Genomic DNA, 18967 nt, shown 5'->3' on the forward strand with positions numbered 1-18967 from the left:
CTGGACCGATCTAGGCCAAATTGCAGAAAGATGTCGAGGGGCCTAACAATGCTCATTATCCCAAATTTCGGCGAAATCAGCCAATAAATGTGCATTTTTTGGATCCGAAACCTTAAATCGAGAGATCGGTCTATAAGGCAGCTATATTCAAATCTGGACCGATCTGGGCCAAATTGAAGAAGAATGTCGAAGAGCTTAATACAACTTAACGTCCCAAATTTTAGCAAAATCGGACAATAAATGCACCTTTTATGGGCCCAAAACCTTAAATCGAGGGATCGGTCTATATGGCAGCCATATCCAAATCTGAACCGATCTGGGCCAAATCGAAGAGAGATGTCGAAGGGCCTAATAGAACTCACTGTCCCAAATTTCGGCGAAATCGGACACTAAATGCGCCTTTTATGGGTCCAAGACCTTAAATCGATAGTTCGGTCTATATGGCGGCTATATCCCAATCTAGACCGATCTAGGCTAAATTGCAGAAAGATGTCGAAGAGCCTAACACAGCTCATTATCCCAAATTTCGGTGAAATCAGCCAATAAATGCACCTTTTATAGGCCCAAAACCTTAAATCGAGAGATCGTGTATATATCCAGCTATATCCAAATCTGGACCGATCTAGGCCAAATTGCAAAAAGATGTCGAGGAGCTTAACACAACTCAATGTCCCAAATTTCGGCGACCTCGGACAATAAGTGTGCCTTTTATGGGCCCAAGGCCTTAAATCGAGAGATCGGTCTATATGGCGGCTATATCCAAATCTGGACCAATGTAGGCCAAATTGCAGAAAGATGTCGTGGGGCCTAACACAGCTCATTATCCCAAATTTCGGCGAAATCAGCCAATAAATGCACCTTTTATAGGCCCAAAACCTTAAATCGAGAGATCTTGTATATATCCAGCTATATCCAAATCTGAACCGATCTAGGCCAAATTGCAGAAAAATGTCGAGGGGCCTAACACAACTCACTAACCCAAATTTCGGCGACATCAGATAATAAATGCGCCTTTTCTGGGCCCAAAACCTTAAATCGAGAGATCGGTCTATATGGCAGCTATATCCAAATCCGGACCGATCTGTGCCATATTCCAGGAAGATGTCGAGGGGCCTAACATAACTCATTGTAACAAATGTCAGAGACGTCGGACAATAAATGCGCCTTTTATGGGCCCAAGACCTTAAATCGACAGTTCGGCGAAATCAGCCAATAAATGCGCATTTTTTGGACCCGAAACCTTAAATCGAGAGATCGGTCTAAAAGGCAGCTATATTCAAATCCGGACCGATCTGGGCCAAATTGAAGAAGAATGTCAAAGAGCTTAATACAACTCAACGTCCCAAATTTTAGCAAAATCGGACAATAAATGCACCTTTTAAGGGCCAAAGACCTTAAATCGAGAGATAGGTCTATATGGCAGCTATATCCAAATCGGGACCGATCTTGACCAAATGGATAATAAATGTGGCCTTTCTGGGCCCAAAACCTTAAAACGAGAGATCGGTCTATATGGCAGCTATATCAAAATCTGGACCGATCGGGGCCAAATTGAGGAAGGATATCGACGCGCCTAACACAACTCACTGTTTGAAATTTCAGCAAAATCGAATAATAAATATGACTTTTATGGGCCTAGGACCCTAAATCGGTGGATCGGTCTATACGGGGGCTATATCAATATATAGTCCGATATAGCCCATCTTCGAACTTAACCTGCTTATGGACAAAAAAAAGAATCTATGCAAAATTTCAGCTCAATATCTCTAAATTTAAAGACTGTAGCGTGATTTCAACAGACAGACGGATGGACAGACGGACAGACGGACGGACAGACGGACGGATGGACAGACGGACAGACGGACGGACAGACGGACGGACAGACGGACGGACAGACGGACGGACAGACGGACGGACAGACGGACGGACAGACGGACGGACAGACGGACGGACAGACGGACGGACGGACGGACAAACGGACGGACAAACGGACGGACAGACGGACAAACAGACGGACGAACAGACGGACGGACAGACGGACAAACAGACGGACGAACAGACGGACGGACAGACGGGCGGACGGACAGACGGGCGGACGGACAGACGGACAAACGGACGGACAGACGGACGAACAGACGGACGGACAGACGGACGGACAGACGGACGAACAGACGGACGGACAGACGGACGGACAGACGGACGGACAGACGGACGGACAGACGGACGGACAGACGGACGGACAGACGGACGGACAGACAGAATAACGGACAGACGGACGAACAGACGGATGGACTAACGGACAGACGGACGAACAGACGGATGGACAGACGGACGGACGGACGGATGGACGGACAGACGGACGGACAGACGGATGGACGGACGGACAGACGGGCGGACAGACGGGCGGACAGACGAACGGACAGACAGACGGACAGACAGACGAATAGACGGATGGACAGACGGACGAACAGACGGACGGACAGACAAACGGACAGACTGTCGTTCATGGCTAGATTGTCTTAGATTTTTACGCTGATCAAGAATATATATACTTTATATAGGGTCGGAAATGGATATTTCGAGGTGTTACAAACGGAATGACTAGATTAGAATACCCCCATCCTATGGTGGTGGGCATTAAAAAAAATTAAATCAAAATTCTGATTGATTGTTCCGCCCCTCGGCACTCTTTATTAACACTCTTCTTCTTTTTAATTTTTCAAAAAAACTCAAACTTACCATATGGGCACCACACGTCCACCGGCACTCTCCACAAATTTAACATAGGACGCTGCTATGTAACTGGAAAATGTACTATTGGGATATTTTCGCACTATAAACTGGGACACCTCCTGTGTCAGTATGCCCACAATGGGTGTGGGATTTTCATTGTCCGTATTAACGGCGGGATTTTCATTCACATCCATGTACTTGTAATGCATCAAACGACCCGCAGCTAAGGTCGGCATTGTCATCAGGGTGCATGCAGCGAGAAGGCCCAAATAGACCAATGCGCTGCTAACTGCTAGCCTGTGTTGCTTGTCCATTATCGGCGCCATCATCAACATCAATGTCGTCGCGTTGATTGGTAGAGCGCGAACAGAGAATTGTGTGGTCAGTTGGCTATCTAAACAACTACTAAAACCGATTTGCCAAAAAGCCCTGGAAGAGCACAAACAAAAACCCATTGAGCGACGACGACGACGACGAAGTAAGCAATCAAGCAACAACAGCAGCTTGTGAGCAGTGCAATCAATACTCAACTCAAAATACTTAAATTACGCTACCTTCCCACCAACAACCTTTGGTTGATAGAGAACAATTTTCGTTTATTTGTTCATGGTATGGCTTGGCATTGCTTTCGTGCTGCATGTACTTAAATTTTGTTTTCTCTTTGCTTTGTTGTTGTGATTAAATTTTGTGCGTTTGACTAAAGATTGACTGGTTGTCTCAGTTATTGAGGACTTGTAAAGTACCAAATAATACTTTGTGTTGTTTTTTGCAAATTTAGAATATATTCTTGATATCATATTAGGGTGGTGCCAGAGAGAAAATAGAGATAAGTGTACAGCTAACATTGAAAATAATAGAAACAATAAAATTTAATAAAAAGGCCATCGCATCGCAGAGGTTAGCTTGTCCGCCTATGACGCTGTACGCCTGGGTTCAAGTCCTGGCGAGAACATGATAAAAATATGTCAGCGGTAGATATTACCTCCTTATGCTGGCGATATTTCTGAGGTACTTTGCTATGTAAAACAAGTAAAAGCGTGCTAAGTTCGGCCGGGCCGAATCTTATATACCCACCACCATGGATCGCATTTGTCGAGTTCTTTTCCCGGTATCCGGTATTTAAGGCAAACAAAGGATAAACAAGTAAAAACGTGCCAAGTTCGGCCGGGCCACCATCATGGATTCTACTTGGCGCAGTTGTTGAGAGTCATAACAGAACACTATATGCAAAATTTCAGCCAAATGGATAAAAATCCAGGTTTGTAATGGCTCAAGAGGTAAAATCGGGAGATCGGTTTATATGGGAGCTATATGATGTTTTTGACCGATTCGATCCGTACTTGGCACAGTTGTTGGGAATCATAACATAATACTATGTGCAAATTTCAGCTAAATAGGACAAAAATTGCGGCTTCGAAGAGCTCAGGACGTAAAATCAGGAGATCGGTTTATATGGGAGCTATATCAGGTTATAGACCGATTTAAACCGCACTTGACTCCGTTATTGGAAGTCATAACAGAATCGGGTGAAAATTGAAGCTTCCAGGGGATCAAGAAGTCAATTCGGGAGATCGGTTTATATGGGAGCTATATGATGTTTTTGACCGATTTTAACCGTCTTTGGCACAGTTGTTGGGAATCATAACATAACACTATGTGCCAAATTTCAGCCAAAAAATCGGGAGATCGGTTTATATGGGAGCTATATCAGGTTATTGACCGGTTTGGACCGTACTTGACTCCGATGTTGGAAGTCATAACAGAACACTATGTGCAAAGTTTTTGCCAAATCAGATGAAAATTTAAGCTTCCAGCGGCTCAAGAAGTCAAATCGGGGGATCGGTTTATATGGGAGCTATATCAGGTTCTTGACCAATTTGAACCGTACTTGACACAGTTATTGTAAGTCATAACGGAACACCATATGCAAAATTTCAGCCAAATCATATAAAAATTGCGGCTGGTAAGGGCTCAAGAAATCAAATCGGGAGATCGGTTTATATGGGAGCTATACCAGGTTATGGACCGATTTGGACCGCACTCGGCACAGTTATTGGAAGTCATAACAGAGCACTATGTGCAAAGTTTTAGCCAAATCATATAAAAATTGCGGCTGGTAAGGGCTCAAGAAATCAAATCGGGAGATCGGTTTATATGGGAGCTATACCAGGTTATGGACCGATTTGAACCGCACTCGGCACAGTTATTGGAAGTCATAACGGAACACCATATGCAAAATTTCAGCCAAATCATATAACAATTGCGGCTGGTAAGGGCTCAAGAAATCAAATCGGGAAATCGGTTTATATGGGAGCTATATCAGGTTCTTGACCGATTTGAACCGTACTTGACACAGTTATTGGAAGTCATAGTGGAACACCACATTCAAAATTTCAGCCAAATCGGATAAAAATTGTGGCTTCCAAAGGCTCAAGAAGTCAATTTGGGAGATCGGATTATATGGGAGTTATATCCAAATCTGAACCGATATGGCCCACTTGCAATCCCCAACGATCTACATCAATAAAAGGTATCTGTGAATAATTTTAAGCGGCTAGCTCTACGCTTTCGACCGCTATTGTGATTTCGACAGACGGACGGACGGACATGGCTAGACCAAATCAAAATTTCAAGACGATCAAGAATGTATATACTTTATGGTCCTAGACTAATATTTCGAGGTTGTACAAACGGAATGACTAGATTAGTATACCCTCATCCTATGGTGGTGGGTATAAAAGGAATAACTGCTATGCTATTGGAGCTATTTGAATTTATATTCGGACCATAATCGGATAAACATTGCGCCTTCAAATCAAGATCCAAGATCGGTTTGTATGGCAGCTATATCAAAACATTGACCGATATGGTCCATTTACAATCCCAACCGACTTACAGTAATAAGAAGTAGTTGTACAAAATTTCAAGCAGCTAGCTCTACTTCTTCGAAAGTTATCGTGCTTTCGACAGACGGACGGATAGACGGACGGGCGGACGGACAGACAGACGGACGGACGGACAGACGGATAGACAGACGGACAGACGGACGGACGGACAGACGGACAGGCGGACGGACAGACGGACGGACAGACGGACGGACGGACAGGCGGACGGACGGACAGACGGACGGACAGACGGACGGACAGACGGACGGACAGACGGACGGACAGACGGACGGACAGACGGACGGACAGACGGACGGACAGACGGACGGACAGACGGACGGACAGACGGACGGATGGACAGACGGACAGACGGACGGACGGACAGCAGACGGACGGACAGTCGGACGGACAGTCGGACGGACAGTCGGACGGACAGTCGGACGGACAGTCGGACGGACAGTCGGACGGACAGACGGACGGACAGACGGACGGACAGACGGACGGACAGACGGACGGACAGACGGACGGACAGACGGGCGGACAGACGGACGGACAGACAGGCGGACAGACGGACGGACAGACGGAAGGACAAACGGACAGACGGACGAACAGACAGACGGAAGGACAAACGGACAGACGGACGTCTTAGTTTTTTCGCCGATCAAGAGTATATATACTTTCTGGGGTCTTAGACGAAAATTACAAACAGAATGACGAAATACGTATACCCCCATTTTATGGTGGAGGTTATAAAAATCTTGACTTTTGAGCCACTAGAGGGCGCTTCTCTTATCCGATTTGAATGAAATTTTGCAAGAAGTTTTTGTTATGATATCCAACAACTATGCGAAGTATGGTTCAAATCGGTCCACAACCTGATATAGCTGTCATATAAACCTTGACTTGACTTCTCGAGCTTCTAGAGGGCGCAATTCCTATCCGATTTAGCTGAAATTTTGCCTGACGTATTTTATTATGACTCTTAACAACTGTGCCAAATAAGGTCCAAATCGGTTCATAACCTGATATAGCTGTCATATAAAATGATCTGGGATCTTGACTTCTTGTTTTGTTCATAAGCAGGTTAAGTTCAAAGATGGGCTATATCGGACTATATCTTGATATAGCCAATATAGACCGATCCGCCGATTTAGGGTCTTAGGCCTATAAAAGCCACATTTATTATCCGATTTTGCTGAAATTTGGGACAGTGACTTGTGTTAGGCCAGGCGACTTCCATCTTCAATTTGGTTTAGATCGGTCCAGATTTGGATATAGCTGCCATATAGACCGATCTCTCGATTTAAGGTCTTATGCCCATGAAAGGCGCATATATTGTCCGATTTCGCCGAAATTTGGGACAGTGAGTTAAGTTAAACTCTTCGAGATATTTTTGCAATTTGGCCTAGATCGATCAAGATTTGCATATAGCTGCCATATAGACCGATCTCTCGATTAAAGATTTGGGGGCCATAAAAGGCGCATTTATTGTCCGATGTCGCCGAAATTTGGGACAGTGAGTTGGGTTTGGCTCTTCAAAAATTTTCTACAACTTGGCCCAAATTGGTCCAGATTTGGATGTACCTGCCATATACACTGATATCTCGATTTAAAATCTTGGCCCCGATCTCACTGAAATTTACACAGTCACTTATGTTGGACTTTTCGACACCCGTGCCGTATATGGTTCAGATCGGTTTATTTTTAAATAAAGCCACTAAACAGATCAATATTTTGTTATACACAGTTGAACAATGACTTGTACTTATTTGTATTTGATCCAAATTGGAACATATTTCGATATAACTGCTATGGGACATAAGGTATCCCATTTTCACATGATTTTGATGGAAGGTGGTTTACGTATATACCCGAGGTGGTGGGTATCCAAAATTCGACCCGGCCAACCTTAACGCCTTTTTACTTGTTTAGGTAGAAATTTGATTTTTATTATATGACATTATTTAGGGCTGTTCACAGATTAGCCATTTATTTGGGCTCACATGCTTTGAATGACTCGTTTTTGTGGCAAACGAGTCGTTTTGCCCTTGTAAAAACTTAAGGAAAAACGAGTCGTTTTCAGGGCATTATAAAGGGAAAACGAGTTGTTTGCTCAAAACAGCTTTGGTCTGGACTTGGTATTATTATTTATCCATGAATTTGTATTCACCTTTAACTACACGTGATATACAGGGGACAAAAACTAAAAGTTCTGTCCCATTGAAGCATAACAACTTGCGATGCTTATAACAATTATTTGAATTTATATTTAAGTGCACGTTTGTTGACATAAGAACTTCATTATCTCTTTCAATTGTAAAAAAAATCCCATAATGGGAAGTACCCAAATAATTGAATATAAGTATTACATTTAATCGTAATAATGTTTGAAGTTTCGACTTTGATGCACACTTCAACATGGATAATAAAAACAAAATTTAACAACTTTTTCCAATACACGGGAAAACTGCCTTTATGCTGGTGAAAAAAGCAGACATTCACAACAATAAAAGCCATATTGGAAGAGAATTAAACTAATTATTTGTTTAAAGATGATATTGAAGATAAGTTATATTGCCCAAATCCCCAAAAAAATGTAATACATAAGTGACAAAGTGTCAGAATACCTAGAATACCTATAGGCGCAACATAAGTAATAGTGGGTTGCCCAAAAAGTAATTGCGGATTTTTCATATAGTCGGCGTTGACAAATTTTTTCACAGCTTGTGACTCTGTAATTGCATTCTTTCTTCTGTCAGTTATCAGCTGTTACTTTTAGCTTGCTTTAGAAAAAAAGTGTAAAAAAAGTATATTTGATTAAAGTTCATTCTAAGTTTTATTAAAAATGCATTTACTTTCTTTTAAAAAATCCGCAATTACTTTTTGGGCAACCCAATATAAGTAATTAAATCAACAACAGTATCATAAGCAATAACAATATCATCTCTTCTCTCTATCTCTCCCCTTACTCTCTCTCTCAATCCCTTTACACAATTGTCATTATCTCTCAACTGTGTGTTGTTGTGAAGATAACCGAGAGCACTTTAAAGTCGATGAGATATATCCCATCTCATTATCAATGTTATTGAAGTTTACTCATAGCTATAATAATACAAAAGTGTAGGGTATTTTATCTTCAGTAAACAAAATTACTATTTATTTGTTATTGAATACAAAAAAGTTGTTTTCACACCATCAAATTATGATGATAAAATGAAGTTTAAAGTTAATTGCACAAAAATCCCCGACTAACTAACCACACGCATATCATCACAGCAAACAAAGCGGATCTGTCTGAAGTCAATGAGCTATCGATATAGAACAGCAATAAATTATGAAAAGCTGAAGCGCATTAAATATATGTGATATAAGAACCCCCTAGCCAATATTATGAGATACACGTATTATTACTAATTATATATAATATTAATTATATTTCATGCATATTGCAGAAAAATATCGAAGAGCCTAACACAACTCTCTGTCTCAAATTTCGTCGAAATCGGACAATAAATGCACATTTTATGGCCCCAGAACTTTAAATCCAGAGATCGGACTATATAGCAGCTAAATCCAAATTTGGACCGATCTGAGCCAAATTGAAGATGAATATTGAAAGGTCTAACCCAACTCACTGTTCCAAATTTCGGCAAAATCGGACAATATATGCGCCTTTTATGTGCCCAAAACCTTAAATCCAGGGATCGGTCTATATGGCAGCTATATCCAAATCCGGACCGATATGACCCAAATTGAAGAAGGATGTCGAAGGGCCTAACACAACTCACTGTCCCAAATTTCGGCAAAATCGGATTATAAATGCGCATTTTATAGGCCCAAGATCTTAAATCGAGAGATCGGTCTATATGGCAGCTATATCCAAATCTGGACCGATCTGAGCCAAATTAAAAAAGGATGTCGGAGGGCCTAACACGACTCACTGTCCCAAATTTCGGCAAAATCGGACAATAAATTCGCATTTTATAGGCTCAAGACCTTAAATCGAGAAATCGGTTCATATGGCAGCTATATCCAAATTTGGATCATTCTGAGCCAACTTGAAAAAGGATGTCGGAGGGCCTAACACAACTCACTGTCCCAAATTTCGGCGACATCGGACAATAAATGCGCCTTTTATGGGCCCAAGACCTTAAATCGAGAGATCGGTCTATATGGCAGCTATATCCAAATCTGGACCGATCTGGGCCAAATTGAAAAAAGATGTCAAAGGTACTAACACAATTCACTGTCTGAAGTTTCAGCAAAATCGGACAATAAATGCGCATTTTATAGGCCCAAGACATTAAATCAAGAGATCGGTCTATATGGCAGCTATATCCAAATCTGGACCGATCTGGGCCAAATTGAAAAAAGATGTCGAAGGTACTAACACAATTCACTGTCCCAAATTTCAGCAAAATCGGATAATACATGGGCATTTTATGGACCCAAGACCTTAAATTGAGAGATCGGTCTATATGGCAGCTATATCCAAATCTGGACCGATCTGGGCCAAATTGAAAAAAGATGTCAAAGGTACTAACACAATTCACTGTCTCAAGTTTCAGCAAAATCGAATAATAAATGTGGCTTTTATGGGCCTAAGACTCTAAATTGGCGGATCGGTCTATATGGGGGCTATATCCAAATCCGGACCGATATGAGCCAAATTGAAAAAAGATGTCGAAGGGCCTAACACAACTCACTGTCCCAAATTTCAGCAAAATCGGACAATAAATGCGCATTTTATGGACCCAAGACCTTTAATCTGGACCGATCTGGGCCAAATTGAAAAAAGATGTCGAAGGTACTAACACAACTCACTGTCTCAAATTTCAGCAAAATCGAATAAAAAATGTGGCTTTTATGGGCCTAAGACTCTAAATTGGCGGATCGGTCTATATGGGGGCTATATCAAAATATAGTCCGATATAGCCCATCTTCGAACTTAACCTGCTAATGGACAAAAAAAGAATCTGTGCAAAGTTTCAGCTTAATATCTCTATTGCTAAAGGACTGTAGCGTGATTTCAACAGACAGAAGGACAGACGGACGGACATGGCTAGATGTCTTAGATTTTTACCCTGATCAAGAATATATGTACTTTATAGGGTCGGAAATGGATATTTCGATGTGTTGCAAACGGAATGACAAAATGAATATACCCCCATCGTTCGGTGGTGGGTATAAAAAAGATGATCTAAATCGGTACATGGCCTGATATAGCTGTCATATAAACAGATCTTGGGTCTTGACTTCTTGAGCTTCTAGAGGGCGCAATTCTTATCCGATTTGATTGAAATTTTCCATATGTCGGTTTATATCCTAATATAGCTGCCATATAAACCGATCTCCTAATTTGACACTCTAAGCCACTGGAGGGCGCAATTTTTACTCGATTTGCCTAAAATTTTGAAGATGGTATTTTTCTATGACATCCAACAGCCATGACAAATACGGTCCATATCGGTCATTAGCGTTGTATAGCCCATATATATATATATATATTAAACAAGTAAAATCGTGCCGAATCGTATATACCCACCACCATAGATCGCATTAGTCGTGTTCTTTTCCCGATATCTCTTTTTAGGGAAACAAAGGTTAAAAGGAAAGAATTGATTTAAAATTGGAGCTATATCAAGTTATGGTCCGATTTGGACACAAACTTTGCGCCCTTTGGGGGCTCAAGAAGTAAAATAGAGAAATCGATTTATATGGGAGCTGTATCAGGCTAAATACCGATTTGGACCATATTTGACATGTATGTTGAAGGTCATGGGAGAAGCCGTTCAGCCAAATCGGATTATAATTACGCCCTCTGGAGGCTCCAGAAGTCAAGACCCCAGATCGGTTTATATGGCAGCTATATCAGGTTATGAACCGATTTAAAGCATACTTAGCACAGTGGTTGGAAGTCATAACTTAACACGTCGTGCAAAATTTCAGCCAAATCGCATAGGAATTGCGCCCTCTAGACGCTCAAGAAGTCAAGACCCTAGATAGGTTTATATGACAGCTATATCAGGTTATGGACCGATTTCAACCATACTAAGCACAGTTGTTGGGAGTCATAATAAAATACCTCATGCACAATTTCAGCCAAATTGGATAAGAATTGCGCCCTCTAGTGGCTCAAGAAGTCAAGATCCAAGATCGGTTTATATGGCAGCTATATTGAAACATGGACCGATGTAGCCCATCTATAATCCCAACTGACCTACAATAAAAATAAAAAATATTTTTGTGCAAAAAAAGCGTGATTTTGACTGACGGAGGGACGGACTTGGCTAGATCGACTAGATGTCATGACAATCAAGACAATGACGAAATTAGCATACACCCATCCTAAGGTGGAGGGCATAAAAAGTCATTCCAAGAACTTAACATATGCGATCCATGGCCCGGCCGAACTTTACACGCTTTTACTTGTTAAAGGCTGCGGACACCTGGAGTGCATTCCATGGTGATGGTAGTTATCGACAAGGGAGATGAACAGGGCTGGGACAGTCTGGTGATGGCAGTTATCGACAAGGGAGAAGAACAGGACCTAGGAATAATTGCAGTGAGAAAGTCAATAGACTGTCATCAGTATACTCCGATGTTCTTGCGGAATTTTCCTAGGTCTCCTCCAGTTTGTGACGATGCAGGCTGGTATCGGGGCCGAAGCAGTCTATTTGACTTCGGGGATCAACGCTTAATTGAAATGCGCTAAAAAAAGATTGGTGAGATCTGGCCAGGTGCAGCACTAGATTTAGTCAAGAAGGAAGATATTCCTACTCGACCAATGGCGCATGCTTGAATACCAAGCGCGACAAGCGCTGTGTGGGTGGGTCATCCGGTTGGACTAGGCACCGCAAGTGTTTAGAGAAAGAGTGGTTCCACTGCTTTCTCACCTGCCCCTGGATGTGTACGAAAGCTCATCATGGCAAGATCTAACGAATCTTATGAGGATGAACTCCTGGTGGAAATAGAAGACGAGGCTAACGCAACATTGGTGGAAATTCTAAATCCTGACTATGGTCCGGATTCTGCAGATAAATCTCCACCATTATAAGTCCTCCTGATGGCAGGGGAATTTGACGTGGTTCTTCTCCAGAAACCATGGGTTTGTGGAGGAATAGTTGTGAACTAAGAATTCCGGCATTTAAACTACTCAAGGGTACGGGGAAAGGGAGGCACAGACCTTGTATTCTTGCATAGAGTCGTCTAAATGTTTTTGTTCGTCCGTCGCCTTGAAATAAATACGTCTCATTACTGGCTGGCTTCCCTATATATGGCACACGATTCAGAGATGCCGCCTTCAAAACTTAAGTTGCTGGTTGAAGCCGCTTCTGCCGGGAAGAAGAGCCTCATTGTGGAAGTGATGCTAATGCACATCACCAGATATGGGCGGGGCAATCCCATAGCAGTCGGTTGTACGTACCGGATTGACCCGATGGATATCTACATCGACAGAGGCTGCCGACTCAGTGTATAACACACTGCTATAACAACAACAACCAGATGTGGGGAAGTTCGGATGTCAGGGGGTGACTTGTAACAATGGGGAAAACCCGACCTTTATTACCAGCGACAGGCATGAGGTACTATTGTAGATATTACATTTGTATTGGAAGATGTAAGTGCAAGAATATGCGACTGGGAAGTGTTGGATGACCACAGCTTCTCTGATCATCGCTATATTAGTTTCAGCCTAGGAGAAAATAATGCCGAAGTGGTCACTCTGTCTTTCACAGAAGAAAGACGGATTGGGTTAAATTTCGGCACAAATTCTGCACGTCTATCCCTTTTAGTCCAGAAAAGGAAGTGGCAACTGCGAAGGATAGAGACATAATGGTCAAGCAGATCACGAAGGCCCCGAATGACTCGTTTGTGTCATCGTGTTCTAGTGCCAAGCCAAGGGGCAAACAGCGACCGCCAGATGGACCCCAGAGCTGGTTGGTCTAAGGAAGGACTTCAGAAAACTTTTCAACAGAGCGAAAGCCACAAGAGCACCACACGATTGGGACATCTTTAAGGCTGAGTTGAAAAAAAAAAATAAGGGCGAGCTGAGGATACATTTGAGGCCTCTCGGCTAGGGAAGATTTTGTACTCGAGACCTATTATGGTGGGGTATATTCAGAAGTCAGATGTATGGACAATGTCTAGTGAAAAAATACTACAACTACTCGTTGATACACATTTGCCGGGAAATTTTCGAACGGAAATGTTCCATTTACAGAAAGCGCAAAATACCTGGCGTTTTGCGGGACAGGAAATTGAACTTTACATCCAACATTTTGGGAAGGGCAAGAAAGGCAACTCTTACCCCATACACCTGCAAGAGAGCCATTGACAGAAATTTGGGGGTTTAGACCGCGTGTCATCCATTGGGTATATACTCCAGTTGTCAGACTTATAATGCTATATGGTGTTGTGGTCTGGTGGATAGTGCTTTAAAAATCCACCTACTGCTCAATACTTAACCGGATCCAAAGGATTACTTGTTTGTGCATCACAGCCGCACTGAGGACGACACCTCTGGATATTGTGACTAGACAGATTGCTGCCAGCACTGCCGTGCCAGGCTAAGAGAGCTTTCTCTTTGGCCATTTGGCGGCTACGGCCACTGTGTTATCCGATGTTCCAAGTATAGTATAGATTACACCCTATCTGAGCCGCTTTTTGATAAAAAGTACTGAACCACTGATTCCTGACAGAACCGATTGGAACTACGATATTCCTGGTAACAGAAGTTACATAGACTTCTATACGGATGATTCGAAACTAGACGACCAGATGGGCTCTGGAGTGTTCTCTAAAAATCTAGAACTGGTCATATTGAAAAGGTTACCCGACCAATGCAGTGTGTATCAATCGGAGATCCTTGCAATTAAGGAAGTGGCGGAATGGCTGATTGACATAAATATCTTCTCAGACAGCCAGGAAGCCATTAAAATCCCTGGAGAACATATTTCTGAACAGAAAAATCGACCTCGATGGTCGCAAATCTCTCAACGAGATGGCTGAACAGTTCAAAATTCACCTGTTCTGAATGCCGGGCCACAGAGATATCCCAGGGAACAGTAAAGCGGACGAGCTTGCGAGACTAGAAACTACCCTACACATTCCAAGGAAACTGGAATCTGTGGGTATGCCTCTAGCGACATGTAAGCTAAGTTTTCAGGACCAGGCCCGAAGGACAACGAATGATAGATGGTCACAAAGGGGGGAGGATGCTGTGAGCATTCCAAAACTATGAGGCCTAATCTAGACTTGAAGAGGTCCACCGCTTTGCTGTCATTAGATAGACGTCTCAGTCATTGTGTCCATCATGACGGGTCACTGTCTAATCGGAAGACATGCTAACACACTGAAGATTGCCAGCAACGACTTTTACAGAAGTTGTGAGGACATCGAAAAAGAAGAGACTATAGAACACCTTCTATATATGCGTCCCGCCCCAGCAGTCAGAAGGAGTTCCATTTTAGGTTCTCATTACTTTGAGAACTTTTCTGATTTAGCAGATTTAAACATTCGCAAGTTGTTGGGCTTTTGATAAAGCGATCTGGATGGTGCAACGGTAGGAACTAGAAGGGCTAAAGGTGTGCGCCAGTCAGCAAGTGTCCAGAGGAAGGGAAACTGGAATCTGTGGGTATGCCTCTAGCGACATGTAAGCTAAGTTTTCAGGACCAGGCCCGAAGGACAACGAATGATAGATGGTCACAAAGGGGGGAGGATCCTGTCAGCATTCCAAAACTGTGAGGCCTAATCTAGACTTGAAGAGGTCCACCGCTTTGCTGTCATTGGATAGACGTCTCAGTCTATCTATCTATTAGCAGATTTAAACATTCGCAAGTTGGTAGGAACTAGAAGGGCTAAATGTGTGCGCCAGTCAGCAAGTGTCCAGTGGAAGAGTGGTTCCACTGCTTTCTCACCATAAGAGACTATAGAACACCTTTTGTGTATGTGTCGCGCACTAGCAGTTAGAAAGAGTTCCACTTTAGGTTCTCATATTTTGAGAACCTGTCTGATTTAGCGGATGTTAACAAGTTGTTGGGCTTTTTAAAGCGATCTGGATGGTTCAACGGTAGGAACTAGAAGTCATCTTCCTTCTTCTGTTCCTGTGGCATCACAATGGACGAAAACGTCGGAGTCTGATGGCAGACTGTCACTTAAACCTAAACTGCTTTTTAGTATTAAGAGCGCCCCACAAGCCGTTTACCGGCTTAGGAGCATGTCCATAGTGGAATGGGGCGGATTAATATACGCACCCTCTTTTCAACTTAACCCAGATTGAACGTTCTCGCTACGCTTGGGCGGATGCAATCCTTTGCTGCAATAAGTTAAGAATCCAAAGCGATGTTCGCTCTCCTGATCGAACGTTTGGGTCTTATGCCACCATGTTATTGGCCAGAACTTTGCCAAGTTTAAGTCAATACGAATCGTTATTTGGTATTCAACATCCCCTACATCCTGCCATTTAGATTTGAATAAAAAACAAATCTCAATTCGAGGATTAAATATCTAAGCTAAATATAAAAAACGAAATTGCACAACATTTTAGATGCCTAAATAGAAACTTAAAAATAAACAAAAAGGTAACATGATACCGAGAACTTGTGAACAAGTGCTCCATGATGACACCAAAAATCATTTGCCCAAATCTGATTTTCTCACCTTCAAGATGCAGGCATTCAAATCACAATGACAACAAATGCGATCACCATATGCGCCGGCTATGCAAAACAGGTATTGCTTACAGCAGCATTGCAGAAGGGCAGACACGCGTCTCGAGGTCAGCTAAGAAGACATCATCTTATTATTGGAGATATTTGGACCGTCATATATGACAACTGGCAGTCGGTCATGCTCCAGAGACATTTGCCAAACAAAACATCCATTGAAATGTGCTCGTATGCCATGGTAAACAGCAGATGACTATAAATTGAGACATCTAAGGGCAGTTGGACATCAGATTCATTCCAACATTGCTCCTCATAAGAACACTCAACAATCGAGAACATTAGAAGACGGATTCTAGCCCCTTAAAAATGCCAAACATGAATATCATATTCTTGTGCGTTTGCATAACCACAGCGGCAGCTTCACGCAATCATCACCATTTTCTTGGCCTAAATGTGGATACTGCCAATGCAGCATTAGGACTTTCGCAGGATAACAATGGCTTCTATACAATAATACACAATGGCGAATCGAGTGTGGGAGATGAGGCAGCCCATGCTACCTTTGGGGCAGATTTATCAAATGGATTACCCCAATCAACGAATTCCCAAGAGGCCACAGAAAATTCAGATGCAGATCTTTCTGAGAATATGGTCGATCTTAATCGTGCGCCCGAACCAGTTACAGATACCCCCGAAGTTGAGATGGCGCGACAGGCCCATTTTGAGGCTTATCGAGAGGCCGCCCTAATGGCAGCTTTGGCACCAGACAATGATGAAGCCGCCGCCACAGCAACATCCCTAGAAAGTGATTCCAACTTGGACCAATTGGATGAATTGCAACAAAACACTCGTGAATTATTGCTGAACAAGCAAAAATTGAGAAAACAATTGCTGATGGAACAGGAACGTGGCCGTTCTGCTGATCTTGAAAGAATTGCTCATGAATTGGGACAACAGCAGCAGCGTCAACTGGTAACCACTTATATTTTGACGGCTAAGGCGGAGGCCCATGCTCTATCATCGGGACCACAAACGAGTAAAGGAACAAATCTAGGTGACTTGCAGTTGCTGGCACAGGGCGAGAGAAATGGGAATATAATAAGAAATGAATATGGTAATGGGAACGGAAACGGAAACGGAAACGGAAACGGCAAGGGGCATATCAACGGAAATGGGTACAGCATTGGTAACGGCCTTGGTAGTGGAAATGGAAATGGTCAAAGTAATGGAAACAGTAACGAGAATAATGGAAACAGACAGAGTAATGGAGGCATTAATGGCAATGGACTTAATAATGGAAACGCACATGCCAATGGAAATGGTCTTGGTAATGGACACAGTAACACCATCAATAATGGCATAAGAATTGACAATAGTATAGGAAATCGAAACGGTAATGCCAATAGAAACGGAAATGGAAACGACAGTGCTGCTGGAAATGACAATAGGAACGAAAATGCAAATGGTAGAAAGCATGGAAACGGAAACAGATATGCCAATGGAAATGGCAATGGTCATAGCAATGGCAATAGACTTGATAATGCAAATGGCAATGGACATAGCTATGGCATCGACAATGCATACCGCAAGGATCAAAGCAATGGCAGAATTTCCTCAGCTTTAGATGAACCCGATTCTGATACCACCTACTATACCGTTGATACACCCGATACACATTACACCGTTGTCATACCACCACCCTCCACTGTGTTGACCACCTTTCCGCGCATTGATTCCATACGTTTGGGTGAGCATGGAGGTGAGCCCTCGGCCAAAGCCTTATCAAAAAGTTTCACTTATCGCACTCAACGCATAAAAACTAAGCATTCTTAAGCATCCATGTGAATGATGGCCAAACGATCAAGGACATGCATTGCATATTGTGACAGTAAATAAAATAATTTTAAAAAGTAAATCTTCCCGAATGTATGTGTGACACTCTTTTAGAAAATTTACTAATTTTTACCAAGAAAAAATTAAAAAAAAACCACATTGGGAATAAAGCATTAATACAAAAAAAAATCCAGGATTCAGTGAATAAGGTTAAGCCAAGCAATCAGACGACATACATTTGTTTTTGGCAGAACTTGGCATTGAGGATGTCCAATTGTTCATGGGGCCTATCCACTTTATGTTTGGGCAAGTGACCTTACCATGTATTAGTGAATCCTGAAAAAAATCTAACACTGAAAATAATTTTTTTTAATTGAATAGGATTAAGTGACAGTCACACTGTGGTACACAACACAAACAATTAGAGAATAAGTCTGGTACCTTTTGCATCATTTCCCCTAAGAAAAGGTTCCTTTAGTAAACTTTCCCCTAGGTAAGAATAGTTTTGGCATCCTTTAACCTAAGAATGATTAGTTTAAGTAACATTTCCCCTAGGAATAGTTTAAATACCATTTCCCCCAGAAAAGGGTTCTATTTACGCCCCCAGCCGAGGGTTGTTTCAGTCCCTTTCCGGTAAGACAGATATTCTTTTGCATCCCTTCACATAGGAAAAAGTAGCTTTAGTACCCTTTCCCAAAGGAAAGGGAAGCTTTTGTACCATTTTTCATTGGAAAAGGTAGCTTTAGTCCCATTTCCAATAGGAGTGGGTAGCTTCAGTACCCTTTTCCATAGGAAAGGGTAGTTTTTAGTACCCTTTCCCATAGGAAAGGGTAGTTTTTAGTACCC

General features: G+C 42.4%; 1 protein-coding gene across 2 annotated transcripts in view; it reads right to left on the minus strand.

Moving 5' to 3' along the window:
* The window catches only part of LOC106081973 (gamma-glutamyl hydrolase), a 43656-nt gene that overhangs the window by 18442 nt on the left and 6247 nt on the right, over positions 1 to 18967 (minus strand). For both annotated transcript variants that reach the window (XM_013244257.2, XM_013244258.2), the window contains exon 2: positions 2740 to 3162. In XM_013244257.2, the coding sequence (XP_013099711.2) occupies positions 2740 to 3068 (329 nt within the window). In that variant the 5' untranslated portion in view covers positions 3069 to 3162. The remainder of the gene's footprint in view (positions 1 to 2739; positions 3163 to 18967) is intronic.

Source organism: Stomoxys calcitrans, chromosome 1 (assembly GCF_963082655.1).
Source record: "Stomoxys calcitrans chromosome 1, idStoCalc2.1, whole genome shotgun sequence".
NCBI lineage: Eukaryota > Metazoa > Arthropoda > Insecta > Diptera > Muscidae > Stomoxys > Stomoxys calcitrans.